The sequence below is a fragment of the Leuciscus leuciscus genome (genome assembly GCF_965113295.1).
Source record: "Leuciscus leuciscus genome assembly, chromosome: 9".
Taxonomy (NCBI): Eukaryota; Metazoa; Chordata; class Actinopteri; order Cypriniformes; family Leuciscidae; genus Leuciscus; species Leuciscus leuciscus.
Genome location: NC_138733.1, coordinates 29,609,008 through 29,631,962, shown reverse-complemented (window position 1 = coordinate 29,631,962; position 22,955 = coordinate 29,609,008). Strand labels below are relative to the sequence as shown.

General features: G+C 36.3%; 1 protein-coding gene and 1 long non-coding RNA gene across 3 annotated transcripts in view; one reads left to right on the top strand and one right to left on the bottom strand.

Moving 5' to 3' along the window:
* Nucleotides 1–22,955, top strand: part of LOC309505519 — a 259,401-nt gene that overhangs the window by 150,972 nt on the left and 85,474 nt on the right. The window lies entirely within an intron of this gene.
* On the bottom strand, nucleotides 4,073–12,127 carry LOC309505542 (sialic acid-binding Ig-like lectin 14). Of its 2 annotated transcripts, none has more exons than XM_082178938.1 (8): nucleotides 12,054–12,127; nucleotides 10,520–10,579; nucleotides 9,997–10,377; nucleotides 9,523–9,819; nucleotides 9,339–9,438; nucleotides 7,608–7,646; nucleotides 4,850–4,882; nucleotides 4,073–4,674 (listed from the first exon to the last, which is right to left on the bottom strand). In XM_082178938.1, exons 2-8 carry the CDS (start codon nucleotides 10,557–10,559, stop codon nucleotides 4,605–4,607), a joined length of 960 nt encoding a protein of 319 aa, XP_082035064.1. In that variant the 5' UTR covers nucleotides 10,560–10,579; nucleotides 12,054–12,127; the 3' UTR covers nucleotides 4,073–4,604. The 2 variants fall into 2 exon arrangements, with proteins under 2 accessions (XP_082035064.1, XP_082035065.1); XM_082178939.1 differs by lacking the exon at nucleotides 12,054–12,127 and adding an exon at nucleotides 11,140–11,201.

Here is a 22,955-nt window from a genome sequence, read left to right as displayed (position 1 = left end):
GTTAGGATCATAATTTTCAGGAATATTACAGCACAATGAGTGTATATTAGCACTGTTTGTTGTTTGTTTTTGGCATCTGATAGAGCTTTTGGACTTGGAAACAGGGACGTCAGACTTAACAAGCGGACTGAAACATGTTTTAAAATTAAGTGAAGATGGACATTTTTAATTAGTCAAAATTGTTATTTTTTACATTGATTTATTACTTGGAACATGTTTTTTCCATGCATTTTGTTGAGATGTCTTTTCTTGTGTAGCTTATTGTATACACATGGTTGATTATTCATGTTACTTATGTATTATACTTTTTTTTTTTGTGTGTGTATTCATTGATATTAATCTATTACTAGCTTTTTTTCCAAGTGCATGGAAGTGTATGTATTAAAATGGATCTAAAATATGTAATAAACAATTCTTATTTTGTATTTGGTTCAGTTTGTTTATTATAATAGAAGTTAATGGTGGTAACCATAGTAACAACATGAAATTAATTTAATACAAATAAAATAAAATTGAAATTTGGTTCCTGGAGGCACCCACAGTGGTTCCACACAGTGCCTTATATAAGAGTTCCTCTGGAAACCTGTGTGGTTCCTCAGAGAACCAGCCCTTTTTAAAGGGTGCCTAGAGGATCTACAGACGGTTCCGCCGGTGTGGCAAAGTGAAGAACCCCAAAAGGTTCCTCCAGGCACCTTTTATTTTTACAGTGTAGTTAGAAAATGCCCACTGATTTGTAAATTTTCATTTTGGTTTTGCAGAAGTCTAATTGATGTTTTCTCATTAGAGAGAAAACACAGTTGCATCCTATACAGAAGTATTATACAGAACCACCTGACATACTTCAAACAATGCTGCATCTACCTTATTATTTCTCTGTTTCTTTGTTCTACGGCAATGAGATATATTAATTAAAAAAGCTACTAAAGTGTTTGAATAAACCATCTATTTTTCTACATTCTTAAAAAATGCATCTTGCTTTAGTTATTTTTATTAGGAATTTCCTTATTAAAGTTCTAACAACAGATTTCTTGAAGTGCAAGTGACATGAACATGAGCAAAAATGTCCGCCCACGTATTAGACTGGGTGTATCCAGCCCGATCTGCCGGCGATTTGATTTCGCCCTGCAGCTCAGGCTGGAAACCTGTAAATTCCTCTATCCTGCTTTCGTTACAAATTTGCGGGGACCAATCACAAACTGGCTTATCCACCTGGCGCGCTATTGCCGGGTTTAATCCAATCCAATTTCTTTTTTAACCTCTCGACGATATTCATTGGCTTCTTTAGTTAAGCAAAAAATCGCTTGAGTGGGTGTAAATACCACTCACTTTCATGTTTTTTTTTTGTTTTTTTTGCCATTGCTGCTTCTGCAAACCGCTGATCAATGCTACAAACCAACACGCTTGTTGACACGTTTCCTGCCTGGAGTTTTCACGTCGCTCAAAGTACGTCACCCGGATCGTTGGTCTGATTGGTTGAAGGACTATCCAATTGTGTACAGAGTCATTTGAACTATGCCCGTTGATCACGCCTCTTGTGTAGTAGAAAATTCAGAGAAGACTCCCCAGACTAATGTTCAATCTTAAAAGATTGAGCTTCGTCTGGTGATAGCCAATACCCACGTATTGCATCTATACGCTGATTTCACGCAGCCGTTATTTTGAAATCGAAAGCGAGGCTCCGGTGGGAAGAAAACCGGAAGTGTCGCCTTTAATCACAGGAGAGTCGTGAATGTGATAGCGTATTGTTGTGTTTAATGATGTTGTGTCAATTCTAAAAATGTACAAACATTTCTTTCATACTTTAGACTATATACAGTGAAATTCATTTATAAATTAAATATTTTTTATATATATAATTCAGAATGTAAAAAACGAAGCAGGTATGAACTACATACATATCCTATATTGGATATTAACATCCAATAGTGTAAATCGCGGCAGCAGCTTCAGGTTGGTAATCCAAGGCATTGAATTGTTTATCTTTACTTCCGGGGTTCTTCCCACCGGAGCCTCACTTTCGATTTCAAAATGGCGGCTGCGTGAAATCAGCGTATTACTCAATGCTTGCAGAGCACCTTGCCATCTTTCCTTTAGTGTAGGCAAATGGGGATGGACAATAAAAAAAAAATGAGAAGCACCCTCCTGATAATGCTGATATTGATTATACATTTGTAGTCTACAGCATAATCACCTGACCTTGGATTTGATGCTATCTTGTGCCTCAACTTCTGCTCCCTGATTACTGCTTAATCAGGTAATCATTCATATTCCTGAATCACTATTAAATTTGAGGAACGTAACTGATCTCCATTGAGTTTAGCCTGTTCCCACTGAAACAATCTCAAAAAAACTACATCTTTGGCCTGTTGCATTAAGCCGGTTTCAGTTGCTACCCAGGTAAGTTTGAGATTAGTTTGAGCAAACTGTGTTTTTTCAGGCTCATGAAGATGGATTCGTTTTTAGCAGGTTTCATTGCCATGGTAACTTACATGGCTAACCGGCTCAACAACCTGCCCGCAGCTTCGGCACACAGATTTTGTGATTTGTCAGCTAAATAAAACAGTGTGTTGCAAATATTTATTTATTACTTGTGAGAGCAGATGCCACGCAAATTAATATTTAATTAATTAATTATTTAAAAACAATTTAATTAGTAAAAATTTAAGTAAAAAATAATTATTATTTGACAGCATGCAAATGTATGTGTACACAGAACCTCTGTCTACGCTCTGCCCCGGTATACAGTTTGTGTCGGGCCATTTATTAGTCTGGCTGTTTATTGAGAAAGAGTTTAAATGTAGTTGCAATTAACTCTGTATTAATCCGTACAACTGTATCAGATGACTATTATTCTGTTGCGCGGAGCTGAGTAAGAACTGATGACAGCACGGCTTGATCTTTGGTTGACCAATCAGCGGAAAGGGGCGTTTTATTCCTGCCCATGTAGAGATCATGTAGATATTCAAGCTGTTTATCCATTTTGGTTTATCCATTTGGCGGATTACAACAAAGTGTGATGAAAACAAAAGTATGAAAAAAAAAAAAAAAAAAAATCATGAGAATGATTAGTAACACTGGTGGCAAAGATAAGTAACACACAACATCTTTTGACTGTTTGAATTTGTCAAATTTAATGATAAAACAATCTTTTGTGCTATATAAGCAGTTTTGTTTACAATTTAGACACCAAAAAGTTACAAACATTACTGCTGTGTTCATAATACAGTGAAAATTACAATAATAATTGATTGATTCAAGACATGACATACAAATTTAAGTGCTAATACTTCTCAAAATTCCAAACAAGTCAAAGTTAAAAGCAATTAATGGCATATTTTGTTAAAACAAATATTTTTTTTTAACATTTAATAGGCTTTTTTTCCCCTGTAAACTTTTTTTCCCGTTGCTCCTGAACCATGTAAAGTCCTTGTAAAAAGTGCTTTAAGATTTTTAGAGATTAAAATTAAATTAGAGATTTTAATTCTTAAAGATTTTATAATCAAATGTAAAATAACCCTGCACAGTCTTCGCTATATAAATTAAATACAGGTTAATCATTATTAAAGCTACAAATGTTATTCAGTCAAGAGCAGTGTTTGATTTTCCCTTTTTTGTTTGTTGGATTAACATTTATGACAGACTTCAGCTTGTTTATTAGGCTGCTGTCACTTTAAGACATGACGCAAATCTGACACATCCTAATTTCTCACAACTCTTTACGGTCATTTAAGAAAATTGCCTTTTTAACGTAATTTTGTGTGTTTTGTTGGTTCAGGTTTGCAAAAGAGAATTCAAATGCGTCTTTCTGTGTTACGCGTTTAGGGTTGTTTACAGAGAGTCACTTCACTTCACAGTACCGAATTGAGTTTTCTTATTGTGCTTGAATGGTTTAAAAGCACTTGCATGAATGAGAGCATGATCATATACTATAATGCTAGCCAAAGCATGGCAGAAAAAAAAGGATGCTACATTAATTACGTTATTGGCTATTTTGAAAGTGTTAAACATAAAAAAAAAATTATAATAATATTAATCACAATAGTTAACATGTTAATTTGTGACAGCATATATATATATATATATATATATATATATATATATGTGTGTGTGTGTGTGTGTGTGTGTGTGTGTGTGTGTGTGTGTGTGTGTGTGTGTGTGTGTGTGTGTGTGTGTGTGTGTGTGTGTGTGTGAATGTGTGTGTTTGTGTACAATAGTTATTATATTTTCTTTCACAACAATCATCACACAATCTGTAAAACAACTGATCTGAGTTTTTTAGATGACTTTCCTTATTGGATTGATTACTACTGAGAAACAGGGAGAAAATACCTTTTGTGAGAAAAGTACAACATTGCATCAGAACAGGCTTTACAGATTAATCTAAAATTATTCATTGATACATAAACTTTTATCTGTTTATTGACCAAAACATTATGCAATACAGATAGTATCCAACCCAAGACGTTCAATTCCTGCTGATAATGAATTATATATTCATTAAACAACTCTATACCTAAATATAACTAAAATCCAATTAAAATCACAGATTCAGTACATTTCCATTAGAGGATTTGTTTTGTCCTGGTTTATTGCAGAAGAGTGCATTAGAAGCTTTTGGGTACTTGTCCCTGCTCTCTGCCACCTGTACCACTGTTGCCTTCACCTGAACGAAACCTGGTGATCACACACACACACACACACACACACACACACACACACACACACACACACACACACACACACACGGAAGTCAAGGATTTAATTAAGTTCAAGTTAATTCATAACTGATAGAGGTTGATGAATTATTCATTGTAGATGTTAAAAATTGACTCAAAAGTTTAGTAATTACCTGCGAGACATTCTTGATAGTCTACTCCACATTCTAAAAAAAAAAAAAAACATTTAACATTTGAGATTATCATCCTTAGTAAAACAGTTATGATGACTTTCAATTACATTGTTTACTTAATGGGTTATTGTTATATTTTAACGTATATATACCACATGTAGGCCTATGCAAATAAGAACAGTGAACCACGGTTTAAGAATTTATAGTGTGATATCAGATTAAGAATAACCAGGATTAATTGTTAACTCTGAACAAAGTATGAGCAGTGTGAAACATAAAATAAGATAACCCAGGATCCCGTTTACTTGGGGTTTAGAATTACCCAGGGTGAACTATAGCCCCTTTCACACTGGGTAGAACTTAGTTATAGGAACTAGCCACCAGTGTGGCTCCCTGGGGACTAAATGTTCCCTTAGGGCCATTTTCCTGGTTGCATTTGCACCACCAGCAGGAACTCTGAAGTGAAGTATGCCACGCTTGTTGTGACTTTTATTTTAACGGCGCAGTGAACATTTATTTTGATGGCATTGAGAACACCAGAGCCTGAGCACAGTGCTTATAGAACTGTTATACAAAGAAGTAGACAGTATATGAAAAAGTATTAGCATTTGCGTGTGGTTGATGTCCAATGTCGCTAGCTGATCAGAAATAGGCTACATAATCCTGTTCCTCTTGGTCCCCTCAAAGTTGCATTGGATTTTCTCCTTAGCATAAAGGTTGAGAGGTCCATCTATCACTCTTTTCCATGTTTGTAGAGGTAGTTTGTGGAGTAAATATATAGGCTATAATCTGTGTGTGAACATCGCTTCTTTTTTTTTATTAAAATGGTGGGTGTTGGTGTTTCGCGTGCATTCGGCCAATCAGCGTACACTAACGTCACTGGTAGTTCTTACTGTGCTGGGTTAGACCCTACTCTGAAGTAAAAGCTAATTTAGTTCCCTCAAAAGGCGTTCATGGAACTAAAATCGTTCATAGTTCCTGTGGTGCAAACACACCAAAAAGTAGGTACTTCCGACATTAGTTTTATGAAAAGAACTATGCACTATGAAACGGTTCATCCGGTGTGAAAGCCCCTTATTTCAAGTGTAAGAGCCCTTAAATATTTCAGAGTTTGAGGTATTATCAATGATTCCACCAAATATGCCCCTTAGTGGCAACTACTCGATCAATATAGAGATTATGTCTGTTCCCTGAACTAGGAAATACAAAAAATGTAATTGATGTTCAACAATTAAAAAACTGATGTAATACAGATGAACAAATTATAAAGCTCGGTTTGTTGAACATTAGATCCCTTTATACAAAAGCACTTTTTGTAAGTGATATGATCATGACCTAGATGTATTCATGGCCTGGCTAAAATCAGATGATTACATTACTTTAAATTAGTTTACCCCCCAAGATAACTGTTATAAACATGAGTCTTGTCCGAATGGCAAAGGGGGAGGTGTTGCTGTATTTTAAAATAATATTTCCATTATTACTTTACTGGGGTTCAAGTATAATTCTTTTGAAGTGATGGTGCTTTATGTAACGTTATCTAATGTAAGTGATTAGTCCCGTTTGAAATTTGTACTGGATACTTTGGGGCTTTGAAGCAGATAATTTTATAATTTTTGATGGTCTCTGTAGCCCAACAGGAAGTTGGCTATAATGAGTTAGACATATATATATATTGATTTTGCATTGATATTGGTATGTATTTTGCGTTTTGCCACAGTTATGTTTTTCCAATGAGCCTGTGTTGCAAATGCATGCTGTGGTCAGGATGAAGTTTGTCCGATATGCACAAAATTTGGTATGGTCATTGATGATGTCATATAGAAAAATATCATACAAAGATCTCTTGCAGGGCCTGAAGGATTTTCTGATGAAAATTGGGCAGTTAAAAAAAAAAAAAAAAAAAAAAAAAAAAAAAAAAACTTGTGGATCATCAAGGTAATGACACACAGTATTATTAATCAAATATGTAAACTTTTGAATGGGGCAATTTTGATAAATTCAGCCTTTTTTTTTTTCTTTTCTTTTTTTTGTTGACTACATGTAAACATATTTTATGTTGAATATCTTATTCAGGACAGTACTAAATAAAAAAGAACATGTATTTTGTATGATCCCTCTTATTTTGTTAAAATAATTCATATTTAGCAAATTCTGCAAGGTGCATGTAAACTTTTAAGCATTACTGTATGTTTCACGGCGTGCTGATATATAGCCATAATGTTGAAATACAGTTTAACTTTTAAATTTAGTTAAAAGTACAAAAGCAGCACTAGTTATAGTAGTTTACAGGAATAAACATATGAAGTTATGAAACTATACCCTGTTCTGAACCTCAATATCCGGAAAAAGTCTAAACAAATTGTCAAATATGCTCTACGTTAATATAAGTTGCATATTTGAGGTCTAAATAACTCCATTTACCTAAAAAAAAAATCTTCTTAAAACTACAATCTGTGACACAACAACAGTAGTATTTGTAAAATTATAGTGGTTTGCTCGTCCACCATGCACTCTCTGTGAGAAATGTTTCAAGCGGAGTGATACAAATGGTGGAACGGTTCCAGTGCTGACACATATCACACGGCTGGTAAAGGCTCTCATTAGATTTGAGAACCAGAACAAACTGGTGTATCAATATATATTTATTATGCTAAAAGTTTTCGAGAACACACTATTGATAGCCTAACTCAAAATTCACGGACTCAAAGCCACATAATATTAAAATCAGACTGAGGCACGATAATGTTCCACTCACCCATTGTCGTTTCTGGATTGGAGTTCTGCAATGCGATTCCTGTGAAAGATTTGAGTGATTTAAAACAAATTATTATAGAAAGATATTAGAATGTTGTAATGCAGTGTTTCTCAACTCCAGTCTCCGGGAGCCAACTACCAGAATGCTTTAAATGTCTTATTAATTAAAACACATGATTCAACTCATCAGCTTCTTGGTGTGTTAAACAGGGAGACATCTAAATCATTCTGGCATGTGGGTCCCGAGGACTGGAGTTGAGTAATACTGTCACAATGCATTCTCAAATGCTCACAGATAAGTGCAGGGTTTATAGGAATATACAGTATATACAGTACAGGCCAAAAGTTTGGAAGCATTACTATTTTTAATGTTTTTGAAAGAAGTTTCTTCTGCTCATCAAGCCTGTGTTTATTTGATCAAAAATACAGAAAAAAAAGAAAAAAAAAGTAATATTGTGATATATTATTACAATTTAAAATAATTGGTTTTCAATTTATTATACTTTAAATTATCATTTATTTCTGTGATGCAAAGCTGAATTTTCAGGATCATTACTCCAGTCTTCAGTGTCTCACATGTGACATCCAGTCTATCACATGATCCTTTAGAAATCATTCTAATATTCTGATTTATTATGAGTGTTGGAAACAGTTCTGCTGCCTAATATATTTGATGAATAAAAGGTTAAAAAGAACTGCATTTATTCAAAATAAAAATATATTTTCTAATAATATAAATCTTCTTTACTATCACTTTTTATCAATTTAACACATCCTTGCTGAATAAAAGTATTGATTTATTTCAAAAAAAGAAAAAGAAAAATTACTGACCCCAAATTACTGACCAGTAGTGTATATTGTTGTTACAAAACATTTCTATTTGTAAAACATTTGCTTCTTTTTTTTTTTTTTTTTTTTTTTTTTTTTTACTTTTTATTCATCAAAGTATCCTAAAAAAGTATCACAGGTTATGAAAAAATATTAAGCAGCAGAACTGTTTCCAACTTTGATAATGAATCATCATATTAGAATGATTTCTAAAGGATCATGTGATAGACTGGAGTAATGATCCTAAAAATTCAGCTTTGCATCACAGAAATAAATGATAATTTAAAGTATAATAAATTGAAAACCAATTATTTAAAATTGTAATAATATATCACAATATTACATTTTATTTCTGTATTTTTGATCAAATAAATGCAGGCTTGATGAGCAGAAGAAACTTCTTTCAAAAACATTAAAAATAGTAATGTTTCCGAACTTTTGGCCTGTACTGTATACATACTGCACCAATTTGTACATGAAAAGTATTTTCTTGGTGCATAAATTCAGTTTTCAAAATATGAAAAAAAAAAAAAAAGAATAAGAAAGAAACCGCACACCAAACAAATTCAAAGTTAAGAAAATTTTTATTTTACTGAAGACTCTCATATAAAGTGAAAACAGAATACCAAAGAGAATTAACGAAAAAGTGAATGTGCACAAAAAGAAGTTCGTATTGGACTATCTTTACTGCTTAAATCTTAACAACATTAGACAACTACTTCTTTTGTCTCTTAATATGAGAATCTTCATGAATTTATTTGGTGTGCTGTTTCCTTTTTTTGTGTGCGTTTTAAAAGAAACCAACGATACATCACATTAAGGAATTTCCAAAAATATATATATTTTTTTAGGAATACATTCCTCATAGTCAGTAATATTGTGCTTAAATCAGATCCAGACTAACTTGTATCTCTTGACAACGAAGAAACACAGTAATCCAACCAAAAGAGCAGCTCCAAGACCAGAGATGGCTGGTATGAGAATGTGGCTGAGAGTTGCTTGTTCTGGTAAAAAACAAAACAAATCACTTATACAAAATTTTTTATCACTTATAACAATATATACACAGTATAGTCTTATTGTTATACCTTTCACAAATATTTGGTGAGTGGCTTGCATTTCACCCTCAACACTCCCGTGGTACTTGACTGTGCATGCGACAGAGGAGTGATCATCCTTTTTTGTTGGGGTGAAGGTAAGGGAAGACTCTACTTCCCATTTTCCATGACCAATGTCCTTGTAGCTCATGATGGTTTTTCCAGGGTGGCTCCAGCTGAGAGTGGGCTGATGGGACGTACAGGTGTGACGGACGGAGCATTTAAAGATTGCAGGTTGACCTTCTTCCACAGACGTCTCAGCCACCAACTCTGGTTTTGATGCTTGCTCTGTACATATATTTTGAATGACAGAACACATATTTCCCATAGTAAAAAGAAGTAGCTTATTTACTAATTATTTTGTCACAAAAACATAATTTGGATTTTTTTTTTTTTGCATGCTTTCTTGTTTTGTATCCTATAGGGGTTGTAAATTACAGGTTGACAGCTCAAATGCACACTTACCAATCATTTTAATTGTCACACAGTTATCCACAAAGGAGTACTTGTCTATTTCAGACGTCTCTAATTCCACCCTGAAACAGTACGGGCCGTTGTCATGGTTTCTGACTCCATCAATCTCCAAGGAGCAGTTTAAAGCACCCAGTGAACCAATCAGTTTTGTACGACCCTTGAAATTCTCAGTAACCCTTGTAGGATCATTGTGATAGATGAATTTCTCCGGTTTGGTCTGTGTGTGCCACATGGCTCTAATACGACTGGAGGGCTGTTCTTGAGCAGGGTATTTGAATGTACAGGGCAACACGACACAAGATGAGACCAGAGCATCCATTTTAGACTCTACCTCCACCTTCCAAACATCACCAAACACGACAGCACAAAGAACTGCAAAATAATAATGATAAAATCATTTAAATTAACAATTACATTTTTAATAGAAATCTTTTTTTTCTTCTTTTTTTTTTTAATAATCACACAAAAATATGTTTATTCATATAATGTGTGGAAATAATGCTTTAAATAATACCCTGAAGCCAGCAGAGAAGAACTCGTGCCCGTACACGCATGCTGAACTGGACTCTAGAAACTGAAATGGAAAAACACAGTAAACAAAAAATATATAATTTAGTGATCATATTGATGCAAGTAGAATCAGTTGACGAGGTTGTTGGACAATGATATTGTGTCTATAAAGGAATAACAAATGTAATGATTACTTGAATCAAATACAAAGAGAATATGAGATTTCTTAAGTCAGGGAGTCAAGACAGAAGAGAAGCATGCACAAGTCTAACAAGCCTGTGCTTACTAGGTCACAAGCAATAGTGGACAAAGAGAAAAAAGTTACAGATAGATATGGGTCTCGCTTAGGAGGTCAAGCGTGACTTAAAAAAAAAGTGGTAACACTTTATAATAACATTCAGTTGTAAGTCATTTATAAGTGGTTAGTTAATGATTAACTAATCATTTACAAAACATTCATGATTAGCAAGTGATATACTAACATTTTATGTATGTTTTGTTAATTGTGTTACAAGTCATTTACAATTGATTAGTTAATGATTAACTAATCATTTACAAAACATGACTATGTGTTTCATAAATGTTTAATAAATGATGTTACATTTTTTTGTATGTTTTGCTCACATCAGATGCACAGTGGTTAGACTCCATGTGTTTCAGAGAAGACAGCTGTCTATACCCTCACCAGTCAGCACTTACACTGCAGTACACACTACCGTGTACAACACCTGTTATAGATGCGTAAACGCATGAATAAATCATTTAGCCTACAACACTTTCTGCGTCCCCTAATCTAAAGTGTAAACTATGCATCACTTGTAAATGTCTTACACTTCATTTGTAGATTACCACTTCAAGAATCAAAAAGGCATAAGATCTACGAATGTTATCTACAAATGTATATGTAACACATTTACAAGTGATGAATAGTTTACACTTTAGATTAGGGGATGCAGAATGTGTTATAAATCATTTACAACACTTTCTGCATCCCCTAATCTAAAGTGTAAACTATTCATCACTTCTAAATATGTTACAATTACCTGTTACAAATGATCTGTACGTGTATTCAAGGCATTTACAACACTTTCTGCACCCTCTAATTGCTACATACATACATACACATTTTTTTGTACATTATTTATTAAACATTTATGAAACGCATATTCATGTTTTGTATATGATTAGTTAATCATTTACTAATCAATTGTAAATGACTTATAACTGAATCTACAAAACATACATACAATAATTAACATATCACTTATTAATCATTTATGAACGCATAGTCATGTGTCGTAAATAATTAGTTAATCATTTACTAATCACTAGTAAATGATTTGTAACGGAATTTACAAAACATACATAAAATGTTAGTATATCACTTGCTACTCATTTATGAATGTTCTGTAAATGATTAGTTCACCATTAACTAACCACTTACAACTGAACGTTATTATAAAGTGTTACCATAATCGGGAATATTTATCATTTATTTTAAAATGATAATAATATATCAAAAATAAAGGGAGCCTTACCTTATTTTTCACCGTGTGACTGTTGTGCCTTTACTGACTGAAAGACTGACTGAATTATAATGCAAACCAGAGATATATATACGCTGCCAAAAAAAAAAAAAAAACAGCGTATATATAGGAAACAGGAAGTATAGGCCTATTGTGACCTTTCTGAGAATTCACACCTTAATTTAATTTCTCATTTTTTCATGCATCCTGTCACGCCACGGTGTGGGTTTTGTGTCTTGTTCTTGTCTGTCATGTGTTCCCCTATCTTTTCATGTTTAGCTGTCTCCCGTTATGTTGATTAGTCTTCCCAGGTGTTTCTTGTTAACCACGCCCCCTTGTTATCTTGTTTAGCTTGGTTGTCTGTGTATTTAAGCCCTGTGTTTTAGTTCAGTGATTGTGAGTTATTGATGTTGTTAGGTTGCATGTTCTTTGTTCTGTTCCGAAGTCTGAGTCAATGTTAAAGTTCTAATTTATTTAATAAAAACACTGCTGCACTTGGATCCTGCTTCTTGCTTCCTGCTCTGCATCGTAACACATCCCTTGATCGCTGAGCATCAGAGCGAAGTTCAAGATATTATGACTTTATCAAAAACAAACAGCAACTTGCATCTTTAGGTGGGTTCACCAACTAAGCAGAATTTCTCCAGCTGCTTTACTAGACCTCCCATCAAGATATAAATTGTATCTGGCATCTAGAACCAGTCAACACTAAATCTTCTCTGACATTCAAAACCAATCATGTTAAGTCCTCTGGCAGGCCAAGAGACAGAGAAACAGCAGGAATCAGGAGATGAAGTGGTAAAAATGAGAAGATTTTGTCTGACCAGAACAGATTTAACAAGTTATCTTATACAATGGAAAATTACTGTTCAAAACATTGGCTTGTGATGTTAAAAACCTTCAAATGGAGAGAACTAAGTAAAAAAAAAAAAAAAAAAGTACAATACAGATTTACTCTGTTTGCTCTCTTGAAGCCGCACACACATAGGCTTGCTATTATGGAACTGAAGTAAGATTACATTCTTAGATCATTCACTACAGAGAGCATAATTGGACATTTGGAAAGTACGATTTTCAGTTGATAGGGGGCAGTGGGTTACTGCACACACTCTGATATAAAGGACTCATGTGGTCGCCTCAAGGATCTTAAATGGGCTCAGGTTCGCACTAAAGGTTCAAGGGGTGACAGTTTGAAATGAAATGGGTCAGACTGTAAATTGAAACGAACTGGATTGGTAGTGTTTTATAGCATCTTATGATATATGGGTATACATAATAAGAACATTTTGTATACTTGTGGGCCTTCTTCTGATTCACTTCTTTCTTTAGAGACTATGAATACTAATATATATATATATATATATATATATAACAATGTGTATTGTGAAAGCGCTATACAAATAGATGTGAATTGAATTATATATATATATATATATATATATATATATATGGGGAGAACAAGTATTTGATACTCTGCTGATTTTGCAGGTTTTCCCACTTACAAAGCATGTAGAAGTCTGTAATTGTTATCATAGGTACTCTTCAACTGTGAGTGACGGAATCTAAAACAAAAATCCAGAAAATCACATTGAATGATTTTTTTTATCACGGTTCATGAATCCGCTGTCTCATTCTGGTGTGTTTGTGTGTGAGTGTGTGTGTGTGTGTGTGTGTGTGTGTGTGTGTGTGTGTGTGTGTGGGCGTGGTAACCAAATCCTGTGTTGATTATCTGCGCCAGCTGTAATCAATCCCTGTTCCCTTTATATGTTCAGTAATCCTCATCTCATGTTGTCAGATCGTTGTGGCTTCCCCGGTGTCGTGTCCTGGGGCCCGTTCTTCGTACGTCGCTAACTCAGTTAGCTGGATTTGATTGTTGACGATTTGGCATGATCTTGGATTGTTTGGTTCTTCGAAGCTCATCCTGGACTTGCTGTCATAGCAACAGGTCCGTAAGCTTAAACCTGCTCGGGAGCAGGCTTATTTCATGTAAACAGGATTAGATTGCGGCTTTTTAAGCGGAGCTGATACGGTAAGTCCAGCGCAGCGCGATTTCTGAGCACTTTCTGAGATGTATATTTTTTCTCGTGACTCGTGAGATTGTCGTTTACATTATTAAATTGTTGGAAACGCACATTTATTTTCGACTTGTCAGAGTCGGGCTTTAACTATAGCACAAACTGTTTGCATTGCCCTAAGATTATTTGTGAGTGGCTCTTTCCTTTACACTATTGGAGATGCGGAGAACTTGATGGAAAGTGCTGTCTGTCGTGTCATTCGGAGTTTACCTGTCGCTTTTAGGTTTAAAAATGAGTTTTAGGTCTTTTTGTGTCATTTCCAAGCCACTTAAGACCCAATGTTGTAAAGCAGTTTTTTTTCAAAGCAATTTTTTTTTTTTTTTTTGGCTATCATAATTTTTTATGAAGATCATGCAATCATGACCATGCCGATTACAGTATGTCACTCAGGCTTCACTAACGTGATTGGTACCATAGACTATAGGCTACCATAGACTGCCATCAAGGCCTCAATGAAGGGGATTGTGAACAGAAAGGGGGTTCACAATGTAAATGTGCAGTTACTATTGGGATTCTTAATATTCCAGATTAATGATATTATATCAAATAAAAAAAAGGCAGTTGACTAAAATCTTCCATATCACAAATGTGAAAGCAAAATGGCCAGGATCTGTGCATGACTTAAGAATTTTCAGAGATTCACATTTATGCACATTATTTGAAAGTGGTAAGAAAAGTTCCACAATTAAATATCAAGCTCACTGTATTACATACACTTATGCTGATCCTAACAGAACTGCATTTTTTCATAGGTGATTATGACATGTTCCTGCCTGCAGACAGGTGTTTCATGACCCCATTCCCTGACCCAAACCAGTTACAATGCAGCTCTAGCCAGGACAAGGGCACACAATGAAATGAACTTTGTCTAACTAAAGGGAAGATTTCAGTGTCTGAAAAGTCTGAGGGTTGCACACCTGACAGGGCCTGTGACATTGTTGCATGTGCCATATTACACAACATTGCCAAAAAAAAACAAAAAAAAACACTTTTCATTAAATGTTTAATAAAAGACAAATATGCTTAGTTCCTTGAGTTTTATTTCAATTGTTCTTTGTAAAGAAAAGCCAGTTGTCAAGTGCCTGCAACAAGAGATATTAGACACATGCCTCATGCAACAAATAAAAAGGAAAAGTTGGCTATACACTGCCCACCTGTAGGCCTATGTCTCCTCTCTCTGTGCAGACTCTTCTGTAGGCCTTTCTGTAGATGTGGAATCCTGCAACTTATATTGCAGCCATAAAGCATACAAGTATAAATTAAGTAAAGTTATTTATGCACTTGCAGGTAGGCTAGTTCCTCCATATGACAGTTATCTGAGAGGGTTTATTCACTGTCCAGTGCAATGGAAACAAATGGACATTACAAAGTCTTATAGGCCTACTTTCTTTCCTTTGGAAAGTTAGAAAATGTCCACTTACTGCACATATTTCAGCCACCACTTTCTTGGGAACAGATACAAGTGTTGGTGTATTATGTAAAAGTGCACAAAAGAGGAAAACACAATGTCATTACAATGAACTACACTCGGGAAAAATGTGATCAATAACTCATGGCAAAATATTTTACATTAACATAAGTTTATCAGTTTTCACTTTCACAAGTCAAAGCAATTCATCATTACTCAAGATTTAACAGTTGAAATGACTATACGGCCTTAATTTAATGCAGCAAAAATTATTTTACAGTGTAGGCTACTAAGATCTTTTCTTTTTCTCAGCCTTTTTCTTGGTTGCTTTTATAAACAGACAACTATTTATTTAACAGTGCCTTTTATAAAAGAGACTATATTATAAAAAAAAAATACCATTATGTAGAATATTTTTGTACTTCACTTTTATTTGTTCCCATGTTCTAGTGTGGTGACTCTGACATTACAATGAACAAAGTAATTATGCAATTATTAAAGGTGCTCTAAGTGATGTCACACGTTTTTTTAGGCCAAAACATTTTTTGTCACATACAGCAAACATCTCCTCACTATCCGCTAGCCGCCTGTCCCCTGAACACACTGTAAAAAAATGCGGTCTCTGTAGACACCACAGGCTCCACAAACGGCAACAAAAACAAACTGGGCTCACCCGCACCACGAAACACAACAAACAGTGCTCCAGCCAATCACCGACAAGAAGTATTTGAGGGGTGTGGTTTGGGGGTTAGTGCGCGTGCACATTTGCGTGGAAATTTGAATTATGGCTGTAATGGGAGATTTTTGATTTTCATTACTTACTTTGATTTTCATTAACATACACTAGATTGACTACTATGTGTGTTGCTGACTATGTGATATAATGATTGATGTGAAACGCCTGCGAAGCAGGAGAAAGAGGGGGAGAGCTTTGAAGGCTGAAGCCCTGACCCCTAAGGTCAAAGGGCTGTCCAATTTAGGACTTGCAGGCTGTAAGTTAAGCTAAACTAAAGTTCAGTATAATAGGATCACTGGTGGTGTCTTATCCATCTCTGGAGTTTAAAGAACCTTGGAAGATAACAATAACAGAGTATAAAGACTGGCCTGCCCCTCCCTCCTGGTCGCACTTGTTTCACAGACTGTACTGTCTACCTCTGTGTGGCAATTGGGCCTCTTGCAAGACAATAAATTACTTTTGAAATGATTATTTGATTCCAGACTGTCTCTTATGCCAAAGATGATTGTTTAGTGAATTAAACTGCCACAACAATGGCCGACACACGACTAAAGAGACAACGTTCCGATGAACAAATTGCAAAGAAGAGGGACAAGGATAAGGGACAAGGATAAGGAACGCGCAAAGTCCCGAATTTACATCGGAAAAACCCTCGAAAGGTGGCGAGAACTCCGCCGGCAGAAGGGCTTCCAATCCGACATTCAATTGCTCTGTTTTTGCAGAACAGGTAAATCCATTTTTCTTTCTAAATTGACGTTCATGTTCGCCAAACCAACACAAGGATGTAATTAGCTAGAACTATGCAGTCAGCGTTAGCTTTGGTGAATACAACATATATGTTTCTAGCAGCTAGTGATCAATCTCTATTGTAAATGGTCAAGCAAATTCACAGTAGGGTGACAATTTGTGTGAATGATTGTTTTCACCCACTGTTTTTTATGGATTTGAATGTTCATTTATAGGCTATTGACAACTTTGACTAAATTTGTTTACGCCGCCGCCGTTGTTTATGCTCACTGGGAAACGCGAAGCTAACGTTATCTTGCTATTATTGCGTCCTTGTATGGGAGCTAACGTTATAGTTAACCTCAGGTGGCGAAACGATTTTAAGACAATGTTTTTTCTTTTTCTGCATTCTGTTCTGCAATATATAAAAGCATTTATCTAACTTGGTGACATTACACATTGAATGAAGTATCAGTAAAACTTAACTTTGTTTTTAGTGACTACTTTGACTTTCCTTTATGCCGGAAGGGAGGGGAGGAGGGAGGAGACGGGATGAGGAGGAGGGAGGGTCTAGCTAGCCTCCGTTTTGTTTGACAACAATTCGAATGTCAACACTCCCGGCATCACTTAGAGCACCTTTAAAATACAAATATATAGACTAATAAGTGATAAAAACATCTAACATGACCACATCTAACGGATTTAAATTGTCTGCTACTTTTTGCCAGCCCTCTCTCCTGGCTTTTGCAGACTTTGAGGTGTCCCCTGGCGTTTTGATTAAACATTAAAATTCCGAATAAACTTTGACTGTTCTTGCTCTGCTGAGGAGAAAAACTGTGCGTGCTCTTTGACCACGCTGAACAGCCAATAGCAGCGTTGCTGATCAATGTTTCTACTATCGATACATATCCCCTTTTCAACCAGCGCATGAACGCGCAATTATCTCAGATAACTCAATCCAGCTATACTAATCATATCCGGCAAGTGTGTTCGAAGAACCGAATTAGCCAGATCATGATTAGCACGATGATATCATCTTGGATGTGTCATTTGATCTCGGCTGTAATAAGCAACGTACGAAGAACGTGCCCCTGTTCCTGTGTGTCTCTCTCGTCTCCTCGTGTGGATTACCTGTCTTTGTGGATCCTCATCGTTGTTCTTCACTCTGTCTGGATTGTTTATTGTTCCTGGTTCCTGAGCACATCGATCATCGCACGCCATCTCTGGGTTGCCCATCAAAGTCCCTGTGTCACCTCTCCATCTGAGTGTTTGTTCCCCGACCTGTGTGCTTATCTGACCAACTTCAATAAAGGCCTTTTACTTGCATTTGTATCCGTCTCTGTTTCATAACATTTTTAAGTAATTAATTTGCATTTTATTGCATGGTTGGTAGGTGATCAAATACTTATGTCATGCAAAAAAATGCAAATTAATTATTTAAAAATCATACAATGTGATTTTCTGGATTTTTGTTTTAGATTCCGTCTCTCACAGTTGAAGTGTACCTATGATAAAAATTACAGACCTCTACATGCTTTGTAAGTAGGAAAACCTGCAAAAGGCTTTCCTGTAGCTCAGTGGTAAGAGCATTGCGTTAACAACGCAAGGTTGTGGGTTCAATCCCAGGGGATTGCACATACCTATGTATAAATGTATAGGATAACGCAATGTAAGTCGCTTTGGATAAAAGCGTCTGCCAAATGCGTAAATGTAAAAATCGGAAATGTATCAAATACTTGTTCTCCCCACTGTATATATACTGTATATATAGAACAAGTATTTGATACACTGCCGATTTTGCAGGTTTTTCTACTTACAAAAATCCAGAAAATCACATTGTATGATTTTTAAATAATTAATTTGCATTTTATTGCATGACATAAGCATTTGATCACCTACCAACCAGTAAGAATTCCAGCTCTCACAGACCTGTTAGTTTTTCTTTAAGAAGCCATCCTGTTCTCCACTCATTACCTGTATTAACTGCACCTGTTTGAACTCATTACCTGTATAAAAGACACCTGTCCACACACTCAATCAAACAGACTCCAACCTCTCCACAATGGCCAAGACCAGAGAGCTGTGTAAGGACATCAGGGATACAATTGTAGACCTGCACAAGGCTGGGATGGGCTACAGGACAATAGGCAAGCAGCTTGGTGAGAAGGCAACAACTGTTGGCGCAATTATTAGAAAATGGAAGAAGTTCAAGATGACGGTCAATCTCCCTCGGTCTGGGGCACCATGCAAGATCTCACCTCGTGGGGCATCAATGAGCATGAGGAAGGTGAGGGATCAGCCCAGAACTACACGGCAGGACCTGGTCAATGACCTTAAGAGAGCTGGGACCACAGTCTCAAAGAAAACCATTAGTAACACACACGTCATGGATTAAAATCATGCAGCGCACACAAGGTCCCCCTGCTCAAGCCAGTGCATGTCCAGGCCCGTCTGAAGTTTGCCAATGACCATCTGGATGATCCAGAGGAGGAATGGGAGAAGGTCATGTGGTCTGATGAGGCAAAAATAAAGCCTTTTGGTCTAAACTCCACTCGCCGTGTTTGGAGGAAGAAGAAGGATGAGTACAACCCCAAAAACACCATCCCAACTGTGAATCATGGAGGTGGAAACATCATTCTTTGGGGATGCTTTTCTGCAAAGGGGACAGGACGACTGCACCGAATTGAGGGGAGGATAGATGGGGCCATGTATCGCGAGATCTTGGCCAACAACCTCCTTCCCTCAGTAAGAGCATTGAAGATGGGTCGTGGCTGGGTCTTCCAGCATGACAACGACCCGAAACACACAGCCAGGGCAGTGGCTAAGGAGTGGCTCCGTAAGAAGCATCTCAAGGTCCTGGAGTGGCCTAGCCAGTCTCCAGACCTGAACCCAATAGAACATCTTTGGAGGGAGCTGAAAGTCCGTATTGCCCAGCGACAGCCCCAAAACCTGAAAGATCTGGAGAAGGTCTGTAGTGGGCAAAAATCCCTGCTGCAGTGTGTGCAAACCTGGTCAAGAACTACAGGAAACGTATGATCTCTGTAATTGCAAACAAAAGTTTCTGTACCAAATGTTAAGTTCTGCTTTTCTGATGTATCAAATACTTATGTCATGCAATAAAATGCAAATCAATTACTTAAAAATCATACAATGTGATTTTCTGGATTTTTGTTTTAGATTCCGTCACTCACAGTTGAAGATTACCTATGATACAAATTACAGACCTCTACATGCTTTGTAAGTGGGAAAACCTGCAAAATCGGCAGTGTATCAAATACTTGTTCTCCCCACTGTGTGTGTATATATATATACTATACATATATATATATATATTAGGGCTGGGGGAATTAACGCGTTAATCTTTGCGATTAATTTGAGATGTTTAATGCGTAAAAAAAAAAAAACGCAATTAACGCAGCATTTTTTTTTGCCTCGTTTTAATGATTTCCTGTTGCGGCTGCTATTGAAAAGGCCGAAAATACGCCGTCCCGCCCCTCCGTGTTCGGCGATCAGGTTTCATTCTCACGCAGCTTTCATGAGCAGGTCTTTTCCGCTCCGTGTTTGCGCCACGCTCTCCGTTGTGTGTGTGTGTGTGTGTGTCGGAGCGCTGCGCTCTCTGCTCAATGTTCTGCTCTGTCGTTAACGGCCCAAACGCTCGAATCATGTACCGATCACGCACTGGAAAAGCAAAGTCCGCTCAAATAACGTGAAATTTCTCAGAAGTAGACTTCTGTTTGCAATAGCCCTACTGAGCTGGTATAGTCATGCTGGGCAACAATGGTAAAATGACCTGCTCTGATCACATGCTCTGGTAATAATAGCTTTGCAGGACTATATTTTATTTGGATAATTAGTAAAAAAATAAAATAAAAAAAAATCTGTTTAATTGATTATGTTGATTGATTATTGAAAAAGAATAATATATTGATGTTTAATATTATTTTAATATAGGGCTGTAACGAGGTATGTTGTTATGGGAAGAAGGAGGCGTGAACCGGCGAACATTTAAAGACTTTAATGATAAAAATAAAACAAATACACAATGAAAGTAAAAGACAGCAGCCCCTCACGGACGACTGCTGTCACAATAAAACAGAAACAAAACACAACATAAGTCCAGGCCTGTTCCTCTCTCGATCACCACTGTCGTCGCTCCTCCTTTTATGCTTCCGCTCCACCGTGAGAGATACGAGACCGGTGCGTCGCACACGTGTCTCTCATTATCAATCACGCCACCGGCCTCGCGCCGCCCTCCCACGGCCCTCAACCTTGTCGTGCTCGCCACAAGGGCTATTTTCTGTTCCTTTTTTTCCTGTGTTGTTTAATTTAATTAGGTGATTCTAAGTTTAAATATTGATGATTACAAGCTTGGGGGAAATGCAATTAATTGCAATTAATTACAGCAAATTGTGCAATTAATTAGTTTTTTTTTTTTTTTTGATTCCCAGCCCTAATATATATATATATATATATATATATATATATATATATATATATAATATATACATTTCTGTGATTAACTGCGATTAAAGGAATAGTTCACTTCAAAATGAAAATTCTGTCAAAATTGACTCCACCTCAAATAGTTTCAAAACCTGTGTGAGTTTCTTTCTTCTGCTGAACACAAAAGAAGATATTTTGAAGAATGTCGGTGACCCCATTGACTTCCATAGTATTTGTTTTCCTACTATGGAAGTCAATGGGGAACATCAACCCGTCTGCCTACCATCATTCTTCAAAATACTGTATCTTCTTTTGTGTTCGGCAGAAGAAAGACATTTATACAGGTTTGAAACAACTTGAGGGTGAGTAAATGATGACAGAATAGGCTAGCTGCACGCGGATTTCCGATCAGCGAGTGTGGGGGTAGAGACTTCCGGTTTCGCATTACACCCAGTGCAAGGAGCCGGAGAAAGCCGAAAATGATCTCTTATAGTTGTTTATAGAATCAATTATATCACTTAACTAATTTAAGACTGCTCTTATGCGGATACTCAACAAAACTGACATAATTGTGTTTGTGTTATTACCCGTTCAAACGCGAAAGAGAACTATATGCTGGCGCGCTGTCTGTGTGCACGATACTGGTACCATCTTTATGTGCATTGTGTGTGTTTCATAGGCGGGAGTGGGACATTCACAGACAGAGCGTTCTCTTTTGTCTTGTCGTGCATGAATGGTTTAAAAGCATTTGCATGAATAAGAGCATGATCATATAATGTAACGCTAGCCAAAGATTGCTGCATTAATTGCGTTAAATATTTTTAAGACAATAATTTGTAAAGAAAAAATGTTGAAGGAGCTTACATTTTTTACCCAGCCCTAACCATGAGAGGTGTCTACTCTCTCACCAGGCTGAAGGTCTGGCTACGCAAGACTAGTTTCATACTGGTGGAACAAAAACTATAGGACAGAATTTCACACAGTCCTTTCACACAGTCATTCGGAGGCAGAGCAGATCAACTAATACTGTATATATTTTTTATAAAACAGTACATAACAATTCCCTATGGCATAGTTACTTTACGTCCAGGGGATATAGAGGCATACTGTAGTCGTGTGTAGAGTGTAGTGTGTAGGTTATTGTCAGACAGTCTCAGATGCAGTACAAGGAAGAGTAAAATCAAATCAACAGAGTAAAATCACTGAAGAACAAACTCAAACCAAGGTATACTTGCTTTATATAAAACTTAATAAAGCACTAACATGATTACAAACAATATTAAACAATATATCAAATAATAAGACTTGTTTATGAAAGTAAAGGACGTTGCAATCTGTTTTTGCTTTAGCTACTGGCTAATTTGAACTAAACCAAGATATGATGTCATTTGTTATTAGTGACAGTACACTGCAAACACATATCTGCCTATATTCACTTGTGTTGCAAAGTAAATACTTAGTTTTACTTAAAGGACAATTCCGGTGAAAAATGAACCTAGGGGTAATTAACACATGGTTACCAAGTC